The 17,129-nt window shown below is 38.9% G+C and overlaps 1 protein-coding gene across 7 annotated transcripts in view; it reads left to right on the forward strand.

The window, feature by feature from the left end:
• Positions 1-6,781, forward strand: part of kcnq2a (potassium voltage-gated channel, KQT-like subfamily, member 2a) — a 46,766-nt gene extending 39,985 nt beyond the window's left edge. For 4 of the 7 annotated variants that reach the window (XM_081608568.1, XM_081608569.1, XM_081608570.1 and 1 more), the window contains 5 exons: positions 603-708; positions 1,680-1,811; positions 2,267-2,335; positions 3,021-3,114; positions 3,884-6,781. In XM_081608568.1, coding sequence (XP_081464694.1) covers positions 603-708; positions 1,680-1,811; positions 2,267-2,335; positions 3,021-3,114; positions 3,884-4,738 — 1,256 coding nt within the window. In that variant the 3' untranslated portion in view covers positions 4,739-6,781. The remainder of the gene's footprint in view (positions 1-602; positions 709-1,679; positions 1,812-2,266; positions 2,336-3,020; positions 3,115-3,883) is intronic. The other 3 variants (XM_081608572.1, XM_081608573.1, XM_081608578.1) reach the window with 1 other exon arrangement.
• Positions 6,782-17,129: the final 10,348 nt, after the last annotated feature.

The following is a 17,129-nucleotide window of genomic DNA, read 5'->3' on the forward strand; positions in this document are numbered from 1 at the left end:
TGTAAAGCATGAGTATAACTGAGAGCATGGTATGATTTTAATACCTCTTCACAATATTGGAAAACACATAATTATGAAGCTTGTTTTCCCCCCCAGCAAACTGAGGCTAAGCTAACAGTGGGTTCAAGTCAAGCATTAAGACAAACTCACACAGATATGTTGTAGTCAAAAATTCTGCTTTATTTTGCATGAAAAAGGCCCCATTTTCACCACAAAAGTTTCAACTTATTTCTGCAGTTAGGTCTCGACACCTTTATGACACCTTTAGCATGTTTATTTTAGCCTAGTGACTAAGCTAAACATGTGAAATCCAATGCTGACTGTGCTAATCCAATAATTGGTGGCGGGAAGAGAGTAATTGTCATTAAAGGTCTCAGTAGCTTCCTTTATCACTCCAGCTCTATCCTTCAATTCTGCTCCACATAATCCTTTACTCTGTGGTTCTCCTCAAAGCTCGCTCATTGCATTTACAGCAGGCTTACTGGCTTAACACCAAAGTGTAACCTGTAAGGATAAAAGCAAGAGCCACGCTTTGCTTCTGTTGCTCATAGTTCACATACGAGAAAAGGTAAAAATATTCCCTTTTTGTCTTTGCTTTCCAGAGGCGAGCCTCCCTGGAGAGGAAATCGGTGATGATAAGAGCTGCCACTGTGAGTTTTTCACTCAGGAATTACCTCCAGGACTCAAGATTACTGTTAGGGCTATTTGGTAAGGATTATCTTTCCACAGCATTTTATTTTGACTTTTTACTAATGCTAATAAAATGGGCTAATAGTAGTTGTGGTGGGATGAGATAAAAAAAAAATTATTGAGTTAATGGCAAGATCTGTAATTCATTGATCAGCAATTAATTGCATTTTAGTCAAAAAACATATATTGACAAAGTAAGCAATGTTTTCACTTTATTGAATAAATAACAATAATTATGAATAAAATAACAAAGATGTTTATTGTTTTTAATCTGTTATATTTAGATTATTTAGCCACCAAATTAGTTCTGTTCAGATTTCAGGAAGTGTGATCATTCATGTAACTTCTTTGAAAAAGTACTTCTTTGTAAATGTGTGCTGCCGATGCTGACATTAGTGTTGGGGACGTTTGTGCCACTGCAACATGTTTAGCATCGAGTATTTAATGCTTGAATAGTTTTGTAGGCCAGCTCCTTTTATCAGAACCTGTACACAGTAACAGTCTTCTCCAGCGTTCCATCAGATTGTCTTTTAAAGCAAAAATTAACCTCAGTGAGTCAATCAAAGCGGTGCAACAGATTTACAGGCGTACTAGAAACAAGTGAATACAAGGGTTCTACCACTTCACTTTTGTACATAAAAATAAATGTCATTAATTTCATTTAAAATTTTTACGTGTTAAGATGTATGTGATGAATTGATACATATTAACACATTAGAGTGCTAGCCTTAAATATTAGACATTGGTAGATTCCTATCACCAGCCTGACGTCCCTCCCAGTTCAGCCCTGTCCATCTAAAACCCAGTCTGAACCTGGTGGTCTCTGCTCTAGTTAGTTTTTTTCATGTTTGAAATAAATGGCTTCTTTCAGTCCAAACACAAACAAAAGTCCAATCACACCTTTAAAGCTGGTCTCTTTAAATACATTGATATTTTGAATAGCAAATAAATTCACGTGGTTTGTGAAAACAAGGTGTCATCCCCCACAGTGTCATGAAGTTCCTGGTGTCAAAGAGGAGGTTCAAGGAGTGTCTGCGGCCTTATGATGTGATGGACGTGATTGAGCAGTACTCTGCAGGCCATCTGGACATGCTGTGTCGCATTAAGAACCTGCAGTCCAGGCAAGTACTCTGTGGACGGCTTGGTGTGAACACGGTTGAAATCTGGACTTTACAGCGGATACACACATGTTGTGATACACACGCCATTGACCTGCCTGTTTCATTTGTCCAGCTACATGTGCTGTATTCAGATCTATATCTGCAGCTTTTATCCAGCACCACAGTAGTTCACTCCTTCACAAAAGTATCCAGTGTAACATTGTCGTCTTTTTGTTTTGTATCAGTTTTATCAGCCTCCTCAAAACGCCCCGAAGGTCTAACATGCACAAAAAATATATTCCAGCAGTGAAATGCATACACTTCATCCATGCAGCAAGTCAGATTCACTGTGTCCCTGTGTGTGTGCGCGCGCGTGTGTCAGAGGAATATATTGAAACTTGTTCTTCAAAGCTGATGTGATTCACACGTTGCTTCACTTTGCATTGCACTCATATCGTCTCTGTGTGCCTTACCAGGATAGATATGATTGTGGGGCCCCCTCCCCCAACAACACCGCGCCATAAGAAGTCCACTGAAGGTCCTAGGTTAGGTTAATAGACTGCACCTTTTGACCATTTATCAGCATTTACTCTCTGTGTACCATAGCTCAAATATTGGAGCAGTTACGTGCTGCATTATCATTTTGACTGATGAACCCCTTTTGAGCTTCAGCCCCTTGATTTGTCTCATTACATTCCCAAGATAACAAATGTTATTTATTTTTATTTTTTATAAGGTCAAATGTACAGTTTTCTTTGTTAAATTATACTCTTTAACAACCTGCCACCAATAAGAAGAGGAGATACAAACCAATTAGTTAAAACTAATACTTACATATGTTAATGAGCCAATGGCCTCACTCAACAGGGGTTTGAAGTGCTAGATGCTTGTTCTCCCAACGGAGAGACAGATGAATAGATTCCCCCCTTAGGATGCAATGGAAATGAAGCATGACCAGCCCGGCAGAGGCATGCCCAGTGATGCACTTTGGCCTCAGACTGAATATGTCTTTCAGGCTTTGTTCATACTTTGTCTCATAATGCATGGATCCACACATTTCATTGAAAGCTGCTATTTTTTAAAACGGCGTCATTTACGTGGAGCTTGAAGACAAAATTCTTTTTTCATTTTCTCATGTCAGACTCATTTACATCTAACTTCTGAAGTTTTCTGGGTGACGTGGAATTGTTTGCTTTATCCCATCTGACTAAACGTTTTTTTAAACCCTAGAGTTGACCAGATTGTTGGTAAAGGCTCCAAAGTGGATGGAGAGGGAGCGGAGGACCAGAGCATGATGGGACGACTTGTCAAAGTGGAGAAACAGGTGGGCGTGTCCCAACTGTCCACCAGTTCAGAGACCATCTACACAGTTCTTTGTGAAAGTATTCATACCGTCTAAACTTCCTCACATTCTGTTATACAATGCCAATAAACATCACTAAGTCCAGCGGATTGTGTGACATGGCTAAAAAAGTTTTCAGTATTAAAGAGGCAGTGTTATGTAAAGTTGACTCTTCTGAGCTTTACATCATAATTTTATTCCTTCATTAAAAACATACCTGGAGTCCATGTTTGAGAAATGCTTGAATCTCCCATGGCAACCATTCAGGGTTGCCTAAATGCTAGCTCCTACTATGCTCCGCCCATTTACCCAAAGCTCCTCCTCCTTGGAGCGTCACCCAAGCTTCCTCTTGCCCCATTCGGCTCCTCCAGACTAGCAGCAGCAGCAATCAGCAAACACCTGGTGGAACTGCTCTGCTGATCTCATCATACGAGCTAGTTCTCCATGAAGCACTGGTAAAAACATTAACACTTTATGGAGGAATGTTGCTGTGATGACGTGCTGAAGGAAAAGTGTCAGAAAGAGCAGGAGCTTCTTAAAGAGACAGAGGCCCAATTTCTAGGCATGAAATTACAAAGTCAAATATAAGTAATTTTTTTAATTTACAGCATTTTTGTAACTGAAGGTAACATAGGTTCTTGACAATGTGCCATTTTAGAATATGGCACATTGCCCCTTTAAGAAGGTATTTGTTGGTTACCTTGTTCCAATTCTGAGTTGTAATATTTGTATTGTTTTCTTCTTCCTGTAGGTTTTCTGCATGGACAGGAAACTTGATTTCCTGGTCAATGTGTATGTGCAGCGCATGGGCATCACTCATTCAGAAACAGAGGCCTTTTTTAACTCCAAGGAGCCGTACCCAGCACCGCCTTACCACAGCCCGGAGGAGATGAAGGAAGAGAAGGACGAAGACGAGGCGACCAAGGTGGAAAAGAAAGCCAAGACATGTTCCGCCATGGCAGACGTCTCCTGTTCTGATAGTTCTCTGGAAAAGAAAGATCCTTTACTCGGTCAGTCTGTGGTGCGGTCGGTTGGCACTCCATCCGGCAGCAACAGCCGTCCCTCCACTTCCTGGCAGCACCAGCTGCAGCACCCCCTCAGCCAGCCTGCATGGGGCAGCAGCATGGCCAACACCCCTTCGCCCATCTTAGCCGTCGGTGACCAGTCGCCCACCGTCTTCCGTTTGCCTCCACCGCCCGCGTCGACACATGACAGGTCGTCCTCGGGCGCGTGCAGGAGCGGCAGGGAGAGCAGCTCTCAGGGCAGGTGGCGCCACAGGAGGCACAGGTGTCAGCACGACGCCACGGCCGTGGAGAGCGACACCTCCTTCTCCATCCCGTCTGTTGACCACGAGGAGCTGGAGCGCTCCTTCAGCGGCTTCAGCATCTCTCAGGCGAAAGAGGACTTCTTTGGGCCGTCTTTCTTTGCGGGCTCAGGAGGAGGAAGCGGTGCAGCGGCTGAAGCTGTAGGCGGACGCTCAACCGCCGTCCGACCATTCATAGCTGAAGGGGAGTCGGATACTGACTCGGACCTGTACGCTCCGTCGCCGCTGTCCTTCACCGGAGAGGCGTCCTGTGGTGAGAGGGGCTGGCCGGGATTGAAGTAGGCCAGAGGACTGCTCTACCCATGCTGGAGGTCACACATCAGTGCCAATACGAGATCATCAGACCTCGTGTCCAACCGGCTTACCGTCCACTATGATGATGTTTTAGACAATTCTGAGTGGATTCACATGAGAGGCTGTGCATTATGACAGAGGTTATGTTACTACAAGTGATAGTCAGATGACCTTCGAAAAATCTGAAGTCATGTTTTCTCACTTTTTCTGTTTATAATCAAACATTTCACTAGTATTGACTACTGACAGCTGCTTCATATATTTTAAAATATTGGATAAACGTTGAGGCCCTATCAATACCAACACCGATATTTGGCAAAAAGATGATGTTCAACTGTGCTGGCAGTTCAAATCCACAACTGTCAGCATTTCTGGATTTGGAAAAAAATCCTAAAATCTCCATTAATGCTTTAACTCGATAGTTGGAGATTATTCCAACATTTTCCTCTATCCTCTCTAATATTTCTTTCTTATAAACTTCAAGTGGAACTAAAAACGTAAGACTGAGAGCAAATGGTAGCCAGTGTCAAAGCAAAGGATGGCTTGAATTTGGATGTGTTACTGTTGATATTATTGCCTCCTACTGGCACAACTGAGGTACTACAACGTTTTTGAATCCCAGATCACAAACGCAGATTTTTTTTCTTCATCAGTTCATAAAATTACGTGGAAAAGTTAAGACCAGACATAAGATTGATGAAGATTGTATTAGGTAAAGAGTGAAATATAAACCTTTTGCACTCTGCTGATATCTGAATATGATTTGATTGTCAAAGTTTTTTAAAAGTTCATAACGCCATTTTCTTTTTACATTTTGCATTTGAAAAAGAAATACTGAGAGTTTGTGTAATGCAAAGTTGTTGGCATAATGTCCTGTAAATTTCTATACCTTTGGATGACTTGAAGTATTATGATGCCAAACCTGTTGCTATGGTAATTGGTTAGATTCTTGCAGAGTAAAAACAAATATGCTTGCTTACAACATGGTTAATTCAGCCTGCAGTAAAAAGAAAAAGACATAGAAGCAACTCCCCTTAAATTAATGCCAATGTTTGCACAGCGGTAAAACAGAGAACCTCCTGCATGGCATGTTAAACGGTTGATTTTAGGACTGTTAGGTAGACTACAAACCAAAGCAGCAGCAGCAAAAAAGACACCTCAACTACGTTGTCTGCAGAGACAAAGGGGTGAATAAAACATGAAGTAAAACATGATATGCATGCACGAGTGGTTTCAAGCCTACGTTTTTAATGCTCCTAAAAGGCTTTGCTTGATTTCCAATCATGCAAATGCTGCCTGAGCTTGCAAAATTCAAAAACCAATACAATGTTTTTGGGCAGACTTGAGTGCAAAGTTAAAAAAAAAAGGGCTGAGTTTGATGCAGCTTATAGATTTTTCTGGGTTTCACACCAAATAAATCCTTGAAGTTGGATTGTGTAACCTTACTCAGACATGATGGTGTTTATCCTGAACTCCATTGATCTTTCCAGTAGATTTTCTCTTGCTACTTTGGTTCTGCAACAAAAAAAGGAAATGCAATAAAAAAGCAAACAGGGCAAATGAGAACCATCTATAAACACTCAAAGCCTTATTTTCAACCGGCTCCATTTTATAATTAAATCAATCATTTCATTTTTTAATGTTTTGTAAAAGAGGTGACAGTTGATCTTCAGTCAGTCTGATTTAAAAAACAGATTAAACATTTTCATTTCAATTCAGTTTAAACATGCAGCATTTAAGGATTTCTGTCATGAACAGCTCCTATTCATTATAACCAACCCCCAACATTTTAACATTAATACTCTAACATGAACATCATATCAAGAAATATAATTTATTAGAGACTGTTAGTACAAAGTCCACCTTTTACCAAAAGTAAAATAAAGACAAAAACCTGCAGGCATGTTTTTTAATAGCAAATTGATTCAATCTAAAAGGTTTTGGACCTGAGAACGGATTCAAGTTCAACACATGATGTAACTGCTGCACCTTCATCTTCTTCAAGAATAAAACTTTGTACCTTACTGAAAAGTTTGAGTTTTATTGCTTCTACTTTAAATCCCTGATCACAAGGACGTCTCCATGGTGCAATAACGGAAATGTTTCACTAGATGGCGACAGAGAACATGACTTCAAACGGTACCTGCAGACCAAAAAGTTAAACCACGAACAACATATTTTGCTGCCGAGGAGCCGGACTCTGTCCGTATTTTAAAGGCTCATGTTGAGTCATTCTGGAGACTGTTTGCACACAGCACATAAACAGAATATGAAATAACCCACCTTAGTGGTCTGGGACAGTTCTTCGGTTCATTGCCTACAATACACAACTCTTTGGGAATCAGCTTGCTGGAACTAAAATAAATGTTTCCTCTGTATTTTCACCGATTTAATTAAAGATACAGTAATGCCCTGGAGACAAAAATAATCTCTTCTCTGTTCAGGAGTCGTTTTTTTTCTGCTTGACTGGTTCATTGGTTAGAATTACAATGTTTTCCAAAACCATTCACACTTTTAACTTTTTCTACATTTAGTCACATTACAAACGTCAGTATATTTTATGTGCTGTCAATCGATTAAATGTGTTTTTAAAATGAGATTAACTGATAGATATTTTTGTGACACGCAATAATTATGAAGTGGAAGGAAAATTATGCTCAACTTAAAATCCCACAAACCATTCAGTCCATCTTCCAAAAACGGACACAGTTTGGTACAAACTGCAAACATAAACCTCCATTAATCAAAGCAGCAAGCAGAGCTCTGGATCAGCTGCAGAGATTCACGGCTCAGTAGTGAGAACCTGATCTTTAAATCTGGACCAAAACCTGTCAGGAGTCGGTGGAGGAGCTGACACTGATGTGGAGGTTGGCCTTCCAGCCTCAAACCAGAGGCTGCAATGGAACCGCTACATTGATGCATATTTAAATGTTAGAATGGCCTAGTTCGAGTCAAGACCTCAAAATAATTGCAAATTTGTTTTATAAATTGATATTCACAAATGATCTCCATCCAATTTGAACAAGATTGACCAACTGCTCAATCTTGAAGACAGCTGAGTCAGTCTCTAGATGTGTTGAGCTTGAAAGTGTGGCCACCATTTTATGACTTTATTTGTTAAAGTTTTGAATACACTGCATCATTTTCCTTCCATATTACATAAAAGCCCAAAAGGTTATTTGATTTCTATTACTGTTGTAGGTACAAATTAAAGGCCAGGTTCACTTTTGTAAGCTTAACAAACAGACAGACAAACCAAGCCTTTCAAACGACCACTCTGGACTGAAAATAAGGTTTAAAATAATAATTTCTAAGAAGAGCTGATTTTTCCACAGAAGGCCTGAAGAGTCTGGCTCCTTGGAGGAGATGTGGTGTTTTATGCTTTCATCAATAAAACAGGATTGATGTGCCCCTGTCACCTGACAGATTTTATAAAATGATCCGGAAATGGAGTGAGACATTTTCATGCTTGACGCTCATCCTCAGCCAATCCGCTGAGTCCATTTCGAGTTCATAAAGGTGATGCAAACATCCACTGATCTGTTCATCTGTAAAAACTGAAGGACATGAAGAGTTCATCTTGTCATCTCTGCAGATGGTTTGATCACCGTTCACAAAAGGACAAACTGTGCATATAAACATTAATATTAATGTCTTATTGGAATATTCTGATACTGATGTATGATGAGCATATTACAAAGCACACAGCCGTTCCTAATTTATTTAATAAATTATTTAGAAATATCAATACATATTTATATAACTATACAAACATAATTAAATAATGATTAATACTGAATAATATATATTGGATACATGTTTATATGTATCTATGTATATACACACATATATAGCTATATGTTTTTCAGCAGACGAGTTCTAGCTTCAGAGATTCAGCAGCTGAGATTGAGTCCAAAATCCGATATGAGATTAATCCGTGCTGCAGTGAATCCGTCTCTCTTTATAGATTCTCCCTCTTCTTCCTCACATCGTGTCTTTAGGAAACTTTCAAAACAAAAATGGAAGATTTGGGATGTGTCTTACTAGTGAGAGAATTACATATAAATAATAGTCTTTACCACCTGTGTAAACTTTGCTGGTGAATGTTATAACATATAATATAAGTTTTATAATATGTGTTATATTGTTTAATTTCTAATATAGGCTCTTGTGTCAGATAATCTAAGTCAATGTTAGAGAATAATAATTTTTTTTAGATTTACAGAATCTCAGTTAGCCTTCATAGCGGCTGAACCCATATTACACCGAGCACTGTAGCTAATATTAGCTGGTATCTCGCCAGTGGACATAATACAGTAAAGTAATATTATAATGACAATATATACACAATAATATGTCCATCATACTTGTGAAATGTTGTCTGTGGAGCCCTCACATCAATAATCCATCGATCCGAACAACAATATCCCTCAGTGCTGAGGCATCTTCTGCTGTTTTGATTGAACAAAGTAGGAGGGACGACCGCTCCAAGATGGCCGCCGTATTTCCTGCGTCGGAGTAGCCAATGCGGGGTCTACTCTTATAGTATGTCTATGGTTGTTGTAACAGCCTAACTAAGCTATCATCTACTGTACTTTTCTAAGATTTTCTTTTGGCAAATTCTCTAATCTCGGTTGGACATGGATGAAGATGGAGGACTTTTTTACGTGTATAGACCCTACAGCTGCTGTACTGAGAGGTAAGTTTAAAGTTATCTGTCTTTCTAAGATAAGCTAACTGAAGCTAGTTAGCATGTCGTGATATGCCAATTTTCATTCGCGGCTAAAGAGCAGCTCTTGTGAATATGAGCTTTGAACAGTTATTAACCACAATAGCTGTGGCTTAAAAATAATATCGACACGAGTTCTTGGTAGCTTCCGTTTTTTAACATAGCTAAGATGGCTTCTCATTCGTAGCTTCTGATTCGGGAAATGGTTAAAGGGAAATTCCGCCTAGTATTTCACTAACTGAGGGTGTTTGATGTGCTGTAATTTAAAAACTTAAATGAGTCTAAAAGCCTAGGTTAGATATTCCACACTGTTACCAGGATATTTTAAATACTATTTTTGATTGGTGAATTTAAGTAGTCCTAGTTTGATTTAATTAAAATGACTGTCTTGCCATCTTGAATTCATGTAATATTGTAATTGAGCACATGAAGTAAAATAAGCCTTGTTTTATTTTTCATTGGATTTTTGCCTTAGCATAAGAACCTTAAGTAAAGCTATGACGAAATATATACTGCTCAAAAAATAAAGGGAACACTTAAACAACATAATATAACTCCAAGTAAATCAAACTTCTGTGAAATCAAACTGTCCACTTAGGAAGCAACACTGATTGACCCTACGAGGGTCCCCGTTGTCAATCAGTGTTGCTTCCTAAGTGGACAGTTTGATTTCACAGAAGTTTGATTTACTTGGAGTTATATTGTGTTGTTTAAGTGTTCCCTTTATTTTTTTGAGCAGTGTATATTTTAATCCTATGCAGCAATAGAAATAAACTAGTTTTAGGCATATATATGCTGATTTCAAGAAATTCAGTGTCAAGTAACATTTTCTTTACTTGAGATTATTTTTCTCAAAATAAGATAACATATCTTACTCGTATAAGTAAAATTGGCTTGTTTTAAGTAAGAATACACTAATTTTAAGATATTTGTAGGTTCATCTTGGTTAGATATTTTTTCTTGTTTTAGAAAATTTTGACAAGATAAATTTTCTTGTTCTGTTGGCAGATAATTTTTCTTATTTTAAGAAAATTATACGCTATTTTTGTACTTTTTTTTCTTGTTTTTGAAAGGGGACTTATAACAAAACAACACCAAAGGTGTTTTTCTTTTTAACATTCCTGACAGGGACAGGTTCAGGAATCAACACTAACGGTTTAAAATAGCGGTTCTCAACGTGGGCGGTACCGCCCCCCAGGGGGCGCTCAGAGGACGCCAGGGGGCGCTGGCGGACATCCTTACAAAAGGGGGGCGCTGGGATGCCTTTGGGGTGCGTTTGGTCGAAGGTAAACTTTACACCTTAAATGAACAACAATACCAGTTTAAACTTTGAGCAACGTGGTAAAACTGTATTGTGTAACATTAAACCATGCTTGGCTGCAACTGTATCAATGGCAGCTCTTCTTCTTCTATTCAGTGTTTGTTAGCTTCTGTTAGCTTCTTGGCGCAGCTCCGTTCTCCTGCTACTGGTAGCTAAAATCACGATACCCTCACTGTGTATCCCTCTGAAAAATGAACCCATTTAAATAAAGAAATCAAGAAATCCCTCCATGAGTGATACCACGAAAGAGAGCGTTCATTTTATAGCGTTAACACGGAGCTGTAAGTGGTCCGGTATGAAACAGGGGTGATAGAACAACACAGCACTTTTAAATTTCAATAATCAGAATGCAGAAATTGTTTCCGTTGTTTTAAAAGGTTTATGTCAGTCTGCCTTTTCCCCATCGATACGCTTCCTGACCGCCCTGCACCTTAGGGGATAAAAAGAAAAGAAAAAAAAGACTCGCATATTACGCAAAACTGAAACAGGAGAAGCGGGACATAAAACGGAGCGACGAACTAGATGTGAATTATGGCATAAAAACAGTGAATCCGATGCTGAACAGTGAAAAAATCAACACATGATGTGAAACACATGACGATTAGAAGAACAAAATGCAAGAATAAACTAAGAAACTAAAGACAGAGGAATAAACTGGTATGGCAAGACATTTAGAGCAATAATTAATACAGAGACTGTATGGCAGGAATAAACAAACACTATTTCCAGATTAAAGGTAAAATAATATTGTTGAAGTGTCATGGGTTTGTTGAGACCACATCTAGTACTGAGAATAAATATATCTTACAAACCATAACAGTTAAGAACTGATCACTTATTTATGTTTTTAATTAGATTTGATATTTATTTCTTCAATATTATTTTTCATGTCAGTGTTAATGTCATGAGGCTGATGACTCCATGACACTTTCAATTTGACTCATTAGGATTTGATTAAGAACCAGATTTGTTCTTTGTAATTTCTGTCCATCCATCCATTTTCTTCCGCTTATCCGGGGTCGGGTCGTGGGGGCAGCAGCTTCAGAAGGGAGGCCCAGACTTTCCTCTCCCCAGCCACTTCTTCCAGCTCCTCCGGGGGAATCCCAAGGCGTTCCCAGGCCAGCCGAGAGACGTAATCCCTCCAGCGTGTCCTGGGTCTTCCCCGAGGCCTCCTCCCGGTGGGACGTAATTTCTGTCCAGTAAAACTATTAATCTATAATCAGTAGACAGGTCTATATAAAGATATAATCCATGTTTCTGTCTCATATTTGTATGGCATTAAAAGGATCTTTAACTTATGTTTTTCCACTGAAAGCTCTGATTTGCACAATAAATGCTATGTGGGGGCGCTGTGGAGCCACGAACTAAGATGGCAGCTTAAAGTGGATGCTCCGTGTGACCTGCACCAAAACTTCAAAAAACCCAGGATTAGAAACATAATCTGGATCCGAAAATGTCAAAATCGACCACTCTTAAGGACTGTGATATTTTCACACGAAAACGCAGTTCCCAAAAACCAGCTAAAACTGATACCTCGGTAGCGGATCAAGACAAAGAGGGGGCCGCTAGCATTGATAGCATGTGTGACCTTACCACGGTGCTAGCTGAACTTCGGTCGTTGCATTCAGCGTTCGGTGGATTTGGAATGAAATTGGACAGCATAAATAACCGTATGGGTGAAATCACGAAGTCCATCCATCGAGAAAAACATAGCAGAGATGAAGCAAAATGTGGCTGCTAATGCTATTAGACTGGAGGAAGCTGAAAACAAAATCGTGTCGGCGGAGGAACTCTTAGAAACTAGTACGGCTAATCTTGCCAAAGCCCTGAAGCGAATATCCCACTTGGAAGCCAAGACCGACGACCTGGAGAACCGAGGCCGAAGGAAGAACCTGCGCCTTTTTGGGCTCCGGGAGAGCGCTGAGGGTCAGCGGCCTTTGCTGGAGTTTATACGGGAGATGCTGCCGCGCTGGCCGGAGACCGATAGATCCTTCATCATTGAGAGGGCCCACCGCACCCTAGCACCTCCAAAACCGAACCAGCACAGAGCCGTCCTCATCCGTTTCCTGAACTTCCAAGATCGATAATTTGTTTTCCGCTCTACAAAACAACGCAACATTGAATGCGATGGGAATAAACTTTTCTTCATTCAGGATCTTTCAGCAGAAACCATCCGGCAGCGAGTGGAGTTCGATAACATCAGGAAAGCTTTTGCTGAAAAAGGAATGTTCCGCGGGTTTCAATATAATCCATGCAAAATGAGGATGCTCCACAATGGGAAGATACAGCTGTTTTCGTCTCCTAAGGAAGCTGGGGATTTCCTCCGCACTGGACAGGACTGACTGTAATGGTGAGCGGTTCAATTCCTGAACCACAGAATCAGCTGCTTCTAACTGTTAGCTGTTTTTCTCTACCTCAGCTGACATAATATCCAGTTAACTGTTGATGTATGTATAAGTCATAAGCAGCTACGGAGCGACTTTGTTTTTCTTTTTTTTTCTTATACAGGATAGTTCAATATGTTTGTATAACACTTTCAACAAATACGTTTGTACTTACCGGCTGTGTAGGTCATATGAATATGAAATCTTTTTGGTTAAAGCCTCTCAGAAGAGGGACTTTATGGCTACTTATGGGTTTGCTGTATTTATGTTCTGACTGTGGTGTTTGGTTCACAGGCACCACTGTTGCTTTTGAAGTGAGTTTCACAGTTTAGCTACTCCTCTTATTTGTGGATTAGCATAAGCCCCAATTTATTAATCTAAGTAAGGGAGGGGGAATTTAAGGGTTATGTGTCTGTTTCAGGGTTTTCTTTTCTTATTTAGTTGCTTAATTTATTTTACTCAAATCTCTGTGCATTTTACATTAACTCAGCATCATCTACTGTCATTAATATTCCAGAAAAAAACAAAGTATGGAACAAGTTAATATCTCTTACATAAATATTACAAGCTGGAATGTGAGGGGACTTAGGAAACGAACTAAACTGAAACAGGTTATAAACAGGATTAAGCAACTTAAGTCTAAGATAATTTTTCTTCAAGAAACACATTTAACTAATTGTGAGATAAAGTTTGTAAGAAATAGATGGCCGGGCCAGGTGATACATGCGTCATATAATAATTATGCAAGAGGTGTAATTATTTTGATCCACAAAAGCATACCATTCCAAACCGTAAAAACAATAAAAGATTCAGCTGGTATTGTTCAGGGTAACATCCTCTCACTTACTTTAAATTTAGTGAGTTTATATGGCCCAAATGAAAATAAGCCAAAATATTTTGAAGATCTGTTTCTTACTATATCTACCCTTCAAGGATTTTATGTAATTGGAGGAGATTTTAATTGCACTTTAAACCCAAATATTGACCGATCAACTGGCTCAGATGTTTATAAAACTCAAACTAGAAAATTAATAAATCAATATATATTGGATATCAACTTGGTGGAAGTGTGGAGAGAACAAAATCCTGATAAAATAGAATTCTCTTGTCACTCAAGTATGCATAAATCCCGCTCACGTATAGACTATTTTCTTATTTCAAGAGAACTCTTATCTAGGGTCAAACAATGTCAGTATGACAGCATAGTGATCAGTGATCATGCAGCTATCTCACTGAATATTTACATTGAAAATTTTGTGCATAATCCACCTCATTGGCGGTTTCAAGCAAAATGGCTACAGTATCAAAATTTTGTCAAATTGATAGGGGAGAAGATAGATACTTATTTTGAATTGAATACGGATCAGACTTGCGCCTCAGTGAGATGGGAAGGATTCAAAGCATATATCCGAGGTGAAATTCTTAGCTATACAAGTACAAAAAACAAACAACAAAAGAAACAAATGGAAATTTTGGATAAAAAAATCAAACTTTTGGAATTGGACTTAAATGCCAACGATGACCAAATAAAGCAGAGTGAATTGTTACGTTTGAGAACTGAATATAATAAATTATCTTATGAGGCAGCAGCAAAAAGTTTAATGTGGTTAAAACAATCTTATTATGACCAAGGAGAGAAAGTTGGGAAGCTATTGGCGTGGAGAATTAAGAAAATACAAAGTGAAAGAGCAATTAATAGTATGAAGACCCCTTCTGGCAGGGTAACAGTAGATCCATCTGAGATTAACGATAGCTTTAGGCAATTCTATGTGAAACTGTATAAATCGGAGTGCTACCACGCCTCGGAAGAACAAGATATATTCTTAGACCAACTTCAGTTTCAGACACTCACAGAAGAGGCAAGAAAGGAATTGGATGCAAATTTAGCGATTGAGAAACTTTCACAGGCCATGCGGAGTATTAATAGTGGTAAAGCCCCTAGGCCAGACGGTTTCCCCATTGAATTCTACAAAACCTTCAAAGAAAAACTTATAGTCCCGCTCTTCAACATGTATGAAGAAGCATTTAGAAGTGAAGTTCTTCCACCTACTCTGAGACAAGCAATGATCGTACTGATGTTAAAGCCTGGTAAACCTCCTGAGGAGTGATCTTCATTTAGACCAATCAGTCTGATGTGGGTGGACACTAAAATACTTTGCAAGGCCTTAGCAAAAAGATTAGACCCCTTTATCTCGCATTTAGTTCATAACGATCAAAATGGCTTTGTACCAAAGCGTCAAGGGTTTCACAACATAAGAAGAGTCTTAAATATAATTCATGAGAAATGTGAAGCTAAAGATGCAGCTTTATTATCACTTGATGCCCGTCAAGCCTTTGATAGAATTGAATGGTCATATCTATTTAACGTTCTTCCGAGATATGGATTTGGCTGCAATTTCCTCAAATGGGTTAAGCTCTTGTATACAATCCCCGAAGCCAGTATTTGGACAAACAACGTGGCCTCCAAACCTTTCACATTAGAACGTTCCACTCGCCAGGGTTGTCCGTTATCTCCAATGTTATTTGTCTTAGCCATAGAACCCATGGCAATGATGATAAGAATGCGAACTGATCTATTTGGTATTCAGCTGGGAGACCAAGAGCATAGATTGGCATTGTATGCTGATGATCTGATAGTTTTTTTGACTAGTTTGTCCATTAGCATCCCAAATTTAATGCAACAAATGGAGTTGTTTGGTCAGTTTTCTGGCTACAAAATAAATGATTCAAAGTCCTTTATTCTATTTTTGAACAGGGATGAAAGATTAAACCTGGTTATACAAACCCCATTTATCAATGCAAGTGAGGGATTTGTGTACCTTGGTGTTAAAATCACCCCAGACATTAAAACAATTGTATCAACAAACTATGATCCTCTGGTCAGCGAAGTAAATGAGTCACTAAATAAATGGATGATAATGCCCATATCAATGATTGGCAGAATAAACATGATCAAAATGAATATATTACCAAAATTTTTGTATCTTTTTTAGTCAATCCCTTTGCCTCTTCCAAAACATTTTTTTGATGGATTAAACAGTATTTTTAGTAGATTTATTTGGAATAATAAAAAACCTAGATTAAGACTTCGCCTGTTGTACCTGCCATATGAGAGAGGGGGGTTACAACTCCCTAATCTTAAAGTGTATTATTGGTCCGCCCAGCTGCGTTCAGCCATGTTCTACTTTTCAACCCAAACACCCCCAGCATGGATAAGAATTGAACAATTAGTACCAAACCTTAGATTAAATCTGTATTTGTATTCCGCCAGGCCAAAACAATTGATAAAAATTACAAAAAATCCCTTTTTAAAAAACACAATTGATGTTTGGTATAGAACCCATCAATATATTGGAGATACCCCTTCCATTTCTTCTTTCTCACCTATCTGGGGGAACAGATACTTTGAGGCAGGAAGAGCTGATGGAGGTTTCAAAATCTGGTCAAATAAAGGTGTACAGAAACTGGCAGATCTTTATAAGGATGACAAGCTTCTTACATTTGAGCAATTATGTCAAATATATAACATTTCAAAGAAACATTTTTCTAAGTATTTACAAATTAAACATTTTATTATGTCAAAACACAAACAGATTGAATCCAAACCACCACTGTCATACCTAGAGAACATTATACTAGAAAATGTAGAGAGGTCACATTTCTTTATTTTATGCAGCTTTACTAATGCATGATGAGGAATCCACTGCAGATAGATTGGATGCATGGAGATCTGACATCCGAGAAGAGATACAGGTAGCGGACTGGGAATCTGCATGCATAAAAGCCCCAAAGCAGCCAATTAATACAAGGATACAAGGATAAAACTCCTTCAGTACAAATGGTTGATGAGAACTTGCATAACTCCAGTCAAACTGAACCGCTGGGCACCGAACATCCCAGATATCTGCTGTAAGTGTTTGGTTGGAAAGGGTACTCTCTTTCACT

The sequence above is a fragment of the Poecilia reticulata genome, chromosome 7 (assembly GCF_904066995.2).
Source record: "Poecilia reticulata chromosome 7, P_reticulata-male-v2, whole genome shotgun sequence".
NCBI lineage: Eukaryota > Metazoa > Chordata > Actinopteri > Cyprinodontiformes > Poeciliidae > Poecilia > Poecilia reticulata.